Below are 6609 nucleotides of genomic sequence, written 5' to 3'. Positions count from 1 at the left end.
TCATGCACAAAGGAGAGGATATGTGTTTTTGTGCTGCAGACGTGATTGTACATATAGGCAGGTATGAACAGCAGTTGTCTGAAGTTATCGAAGTCTGAGGATCATCATGGGGGCCCGCCAGACTAGAGCTTTGTGTTGCCACTGCCTGCAGAGCTGGAGGGCCTGAAAGCCATGCATCCAAATTTTTAAAGTTACATAGTCCAATGTATGGTAGATGCCAGTGTGCCATGAAAATAAAAAAAAAAGGTTTTAAACTATCAAAAGTATGCAGTAGATGTATAAAGTACAAATACTGTAGTGGAATTGAGTGAAACAGCCCATGTCAATGACATTGATGAATACATTGCATTTTGTTTTACTGATGTATTAACATGAAGCAGAATTTTAAAGTCTTGATGATGCCAAACTCCATTTACTGTATGTCATTTATGTGAGTTCCTCTATATAGGCCTTTTCAGTGTTAAGTCCACCATTCCCTGGACTCAAATTGCCTTTGTACACATACATACTGTGTAAGTTTGCTTGACTGGAGTGTAAAATACCATGGTAACCACTGATGTCGCCAAATCAACCTGGACTGAAATCTGAAGGACTGCTACTTTAATGCTGCAGTTGGTGGAAAGACAGCTTTAACTACTTACCCAGTTGTAAAATAATGTAACCTGACCTTTCATGTATTAAATCTCAATATGAAAAATAACTAGTAACTGTACCTATCAATACTTGGACTGCACTTCATTTTCGAAGCTTTAATAAACATATTAGGTTTAATCATAGTATGTTTGTGTTATACAGTACAGTGGAATATAATACTAGAGCTCTCAGTGTACTCACCTACAGAAAGGTGGAATTTGGTGTATTTGTCTTGCAGCCTTGTTCTATCAGAGCCACACCAATAAATCCCAGAGTCATCTGTGCTCAGATTTTTGATGTGCACAAAAAAGTGTTGGTTTCCTTTGTCCTGACTTATAGAAAACTTGCCATTAACCCCTTCTCTGTCCAGTTCTGTTGTATGTATTAGCGCTTCACATTTGAAAGGATTCTCCCCATTGCACAGGAACCTATCAGTGCTCTCAGAGCTCTTGGGATATGGACACTTAATTTGTGCAGATTCACCAGCAACATGAGATCTTGCCACTGGTGTAATCTCATCCCGGTCTGAAAAACAGAAGATCTACATCAATGCAACATCTGTTCCACAGCTAAATAAAATTTTTCTGTAGACATGTACTTTTTATGCACATATGCTTGCGTTATGTAGGTTTGCTTGCCGTGACAGGTAACTACAGGTCTGTACTTACTCAAAATGTTGAGGTGAATCTCAAACATTCACCGGAATTACTGGCAGCTCTGCCAGTAATTAGTGCCACAATCCTCCTTCATGAAGGTGATAGTGTTCTGTTTTTTATTGAAACTGTATTAGAAAGGTCTTGATGCAACTTTATGATAATTTTGGTAGATGTAGTTTGTGCTGCTCTTTAACTGTATTATACTGACAGGTAAACACCTGTTATATCAGTGAGGCTAAGTTATATAACAAAGGCAAGTCTGTAATTCAGTATTTAATGTTGAATTATCTCACTGTTCTACATGTACTAATGCAGCCGATGCAAATGCAAAGTATTTCACATTCTTTGTTTTTTAACATTAAAACAAGGTAGAATCGAAGCGATAAACTGCATTCACTAAGTGCCACCTGACTGCTTTATATCATAATGGCATGAAAAAAAACCTAAACTATATCTTCAGCGGTCTTATAATTGTTAAATAGCCTATTGTGTAAGCCTGGTGTGTTTACAACTGTTAAACGTTTATTTCACAAAACATGCAAACTAAAGTCTTTATCTAGACATCTAACTAATTACGCGGAAAACAAGACATAATTTCCACACTGAAGCATGGATAGCCGAAGAACCACCTCTTCCAGTACAAGCTCTTCATAGAACTCAACCCGCCCACAAAAACCCTCTGGAATCTCATTGGTCCTTTGCGAATACGACCTTCCTAGAACTAGGTGAAATAGATCATATGTATTTACAGGACTGTGAATCTTTACAGTCAGTACACTCGAAATGTAACCTTATTCTTTCAGGTAACAATTGATGATGCCGTGAATGCATTAGATTTACACAGTTTCAGAAAAAAGAGTAGCCTCATTATGAAATAGGGACTAATGGGAAATGTTGTAGGCTACTTATTACAGTTATAACAATCGCAAAAACTCAGAAAGAAGAAATAAAACAAAAAAATTGGAATAAAGTATCATCTTTAATACTGAGCTACCAAGCTTTATTTTCTAATTAAATACATGCAATGAAAATGCCTTGTCGAATAGTTGCGATTGTTTTGTCTTATTGGAGTGACTGTGGGTAAGTGCGTAGGGAGGGTTGGAGGTTAGAATCACAGTGGCTGCAGTCCACGTCTAAATGTCTTTGCAGTCCACGTCTAAATGTGTCCACGTCTAAATGTCTTTGGTCTATATGTCTTTGGGCAAGACACTGAGCCCCTGATGGTTAGAGCCATCAGTTGAGTTAGTGCCGCAGAGGGCTGACTCGGTTCTGTACCGGAAACAAATTCATTGTGTGTGTGACATGCTTGGCCAAATAAAGGTGATTATTACTGTCAGATAAAACCGAAATTTTAGTTATATTTAATGGCTCAGAGAAAGAAAGAAAGTCATTCTCGGCTTTTCCCGTTTAGGGGTCGCCACAGCGAATCGTCACACTGACGACTCGCATGTTGACATTTGGCACATGTTTTACGCCGGATGCCCTTCGTGACGCAACCCTGATTCGAACCCGGACAACCACTAGCCTACCAGGGACGGTCTAATGGTTCAGAGAAAGAAACTAAATAAATTCCCCTGCACGTACCCCAGCAGGCCAGAAACTCTTAGAATAAACATTCTAAGAGTCATGTGGGGTTTGTCACGAAATGTGCTCCTTATCCTCTGAAAAATATTGCTAAAGTGCAGCAATTTCTCACTATGAATAATACAGAGACTGTTGAATGCTTTAATGTTCATTATATGGACTATTGTAATTCTATCCTATCTGGTCTACCCAGAACAAATTATATATTGGTTACAGTTGATTCAAAACTATGCCCTTTTACATTTTACACAGTGTTGCACAATTTTCTCATGTTTATTTTATTTTAATCTCGTTTTCTTTGTTTATTTAAAATGATTATTTATCTGGAGCCAGGTGCCTTTCATTGGTTTAGCTGCTCATTTGATGTTTTAATTTAGTTAAAAAGAACGTTCTATGAAGGATTAGGAACATGAACATTTTAACTCTGCTTCAGATACAGCCTTTATTTAATTTTTCACATGCAGGTGTTCTGTCAAGGTAGGCTACTCATCGAGACGAGCTATTAACACTCACAAACACTGACAAAGTGGATAAGTGTTAGCGTGAGGGATGGAGGCGGGGTTAGTGAATCCATAGACTCTGCTAGTAAGTTAGCATATTCAACAAGATAGCACAATTTGACCAATCACCAATTGTTGCGGCTATCTTAGGTGCGCCAGCTTGGATATGAAGTCTGTTCTTCCCAATCTATTTCTATAGCGGAAGCTAAGGTCAGAGGTTAATGTCCAGGAGTAACCTGCTCGCGCATCATCATATCACACCACTCTCTGCTGTTTAAGCGTCTATTGGAGCTGTGACCTCATGATGAGGCTCTCATCATGATGTGATTTTTTTTTTTTTTTAAACTCATCACTGCAAACGGAGATGTCTGACAGACATAATTACCTTATCGACCTCTCCGGTTGAACTTTGCCATAATTACGTGTCAGTTCATCTCCACCGGTGAGTTGCTAGCTGTGGTGTTTGTGTTACTAGTCTCTGTCATTAGTTGCGTTGACAAGATTTCGACCACACTGCTGTAACGTGCAGTACACCGGGCGCTCTTACGGCAGTGCAGTCAGCAATACTGTATTAGTGCCATTACCGTGTCATGATAATTAAGCTAGCCAACATCTCTATCTCTGTTAGTAGCATCTGCGGCTGCTGTTTAGTAAGCTAGCTTTGACCTGACAATTAACGTCAAACTAGGTAATGTTGACTTAATGCTAACAGTTCACCAGGTATGTCATTACATTAGATGGCTTGCAGCACACGTTTTTGTCTGCTGGCTGCAAGCTAATGTTTAATGCAGTTGTCAATATACGTTTGTGATGTTTCCCTGGCTCACATTAGCATTGTGTCTGGCTGCACTGCTGGGCTTGTTTTTCTGGTCCCGCAAGCAGCTATCGATAGGTAAGGTGTGCCATACCTGAGAGGTTTCTTTCTCCTCGCAGGAGTAAGTAGAAGAAAAGAAGACAGTAGGGCAGTTGTAGTTAAGCCACCAGGGTGCCGTTAATGAATACCGTACATTTTGCTGCTGGAGGAGAAAATAAAGCTCTCCAGTATTAAAATAAGTGATGTTGGTCTTTTCAGTAGACTGTGCTTTGAAATTAGTTTATGCAGCATTTGAGGTTGTCTAACTGTTTTGACCTTTACACAGGGTACAAGGTATTTTGTTAGCATTTTTAGGTGGCAGGCACCCTCAAAGTTTGTCACATGGCAACAGGACCTCTAATTGCGTTTAAGATGTTTATGAACGTTTTATAGAGTACTACTCTGACACTATGTGTTTTGGCAAATAAGCTTTGCTTTTTCATGGGTTTGCAGTTATTTAAGGCTGAAAAGGTAACATTATGCAGTAGTGGAAGTACTCAGATTTCAAGTAAAACTTGCAGTACCGCAGTGTAAAAGTACTCTGTTGCCAATAAAAGGCCTGCATTCAAAATGTTAGTTAAGTAAAATGATTAGAATCAAAATATATTTAAAGTACCAAAAGTAAAAGTACCCATTATGCAAAATTGGACATTTCACATTAATATATACCATATTAATGGATTATAATTATTGTGTATGCCACATTTATGTGGCACCTTTTAAAGGTAAAGCAAATGTTTACTACCTTAAATGTTTATAAAATATGAATTATTGTCAGGTAGCTTGTGCATTTCCCACTGAGGATCACTAAAGTTTGTGATTGTAATGTATTTTGTTTTATTATTCTGGTTCTGAAAAGTAACTAGTAACTAAATATATCATATAAATATAGTGGAGTAAAAAGTGCAATATTAGCCTTTAAAATGTAATGAAGTTGATGTATGAAGTAGCAGAAAATCATAGTGGTCAAGTAAAGTACTGATATCTTAAAGTTGAACTTAACTACACTACTTGAATAATTGTACTTAGTTACTTTCCAACTCTGACAGTATGAGCAGCCTTACATACAGATGTCATTATTTCATCCAAATGCACGTGTTGCAAAATCAGTTGCTTTGATAAGATACTTTGGTTTATGTAACCCACTTTTGCAATATGTCAAACAGAACCACATACTAGCCAAACTAATCTCACGTCTCTTTGTACCCTGGTATTTGGACTCTGTATCTCCTTTATAACTGCTTTCCCCTCTGTTCTATTTCTTGTCAGTGTTTGCAGCCTGTTCGTGTCGCCCAACCATGGCACAACAGAACGCTGCTGCCAAGAAGAGCCCTGCTGTTGCGGCATTGCACTCTCACTTCATTGTGGGATCAGTGTCAGAGGAGAACTCAGAGGATGAAATCCAAGGGAAGCCAGACGTGCAGCTGGAGGAGAAGGAGATGCGTTCCTTGTCACCTTCCTCTAGTAGCTCAGACAGCACCTGTGAAACGGGCTTCGACCACATCGATGGCCCCTCACCCAATCTAAGGTTAGAATCCAAACTCGATCCTTCTGCATCACGTTTACATCTCTTAACGTTTATTTATTTTTCACTTAATACAGAGATTGTAATATTACTGATTGTAAATTCAGATACAGGTTTTTCTGTTGTAATTTTTGTATGTATTCTAAAAGGAAAACATAGCATGGTTATGCTCAGTTCTACTAAACGCTAGCTTCACTTTTCTCAGATATGCATACTAATTAAAAGACTTTTTCAACTTGGGAAAATTTACTGTTTAGGGTTTTACTTTTCATCAGACTCTATAGCCATTCGAGTAGTTTTTCGATTGTTTACTTTTTTGTAATTTGTTAATAGCTTTTTAAAGTGATGCATTACATTTACATATACTAGTACCTTTAGGATCCTAGAATTACATTCCTTCTTTGTGGCCATCAAGCATGGAAATATGAGATACAAATCCAGTCCTGTCTTTTTAAACCTGGAGCAGCCTCTGTCCTCCTTCACAAGCTCCTTTTTACCCTACTTGTGAAAAATGTGATTTCACCAGCAGCGCACTACTAAAGGGTTTCTCTGTGCCCCCTGAGTCTGTGAGGTTGGCATCAAGTGTATGCATAGCCTTTATAGTGTTGGTTTGAGAATGTTTGACTAAAGGGAAGGAGTTATTCATTGCTGCCAAAACTTTGTTTAAAGCTTGCAGCAGTCTTTAGTCTCTCTGCCTTGCCTCTGTCTGCCTCCTCCACTCCAATATTTCCTCTCATAGGACAGAACAAACTATAGTAGTTTCACAGGTAGATTCTAATCTGAGCCTCCATTCAGTGGGAGATCATTTGCATTATGTCAGGAACCCCAATAATGATGCAATAATGCAGTATCAGGCCA

The 6609-nt window shown here is 38.6% G+C and overlaps 1 protein-coding gene across 10 annotated transcripts in view; it reads left to right on the top strand.

Annotated features, from left to right (window-relative positions):
- The first annotated feature begins 3596 nt into the window (after positions 1 to 3596).
- Positions 3597 to 6609, top strand: part of acaca (acetyl-CoA carboxylase alpha) — a 35433-nt gene continuing 32420 nt past the window's right edge. For 4 of the 10 annotated variants that reach the window (XM_020598744.1, XM_020598742.1, XM_020598745.1 and 1 more), the window contains exons 1-2: positions 4145 to 4265; positions 5496 to 5754. In XM_020598744.1, coding sequence (XP_020454400.1) covers positions 4184 to 4265; positions 5496 to 5754 — 341 coding nt within the window. In that variant the 5' untranslated portion in view covers positions 4145 to 4183. Of the gene's footprint in view, positions 3816 to 4011; positions 4062 to 4142; positions 4266 to 5495; positions 5755 to 6609 lie in introns of those variants that run through there. The other 6 variants (XM_020598743.1, XM_020598737.1, XM_020598736.1 and 3 more) reach the window with 4 other exon arrangements.

Source organism: Monopterus albus, unplaced genomic scaffold, assembly GCF_001952655.1.
Source record: "Monopterus albus unplaced genomic scaffold, M_albus_1.0 scaffold39.1, whole genome shotgun sequence".
NCBI classification, from domain to species: domain Eukaryota; kingdom Metazoa; phylum Chordata; class Actinopteri; order Synbranchiformes; family Synbranchidae; genus Monopterus; species Monopterus albus.
This window is presented reverse-complemented; position numbering and strand designations above follow the sequence as displayed.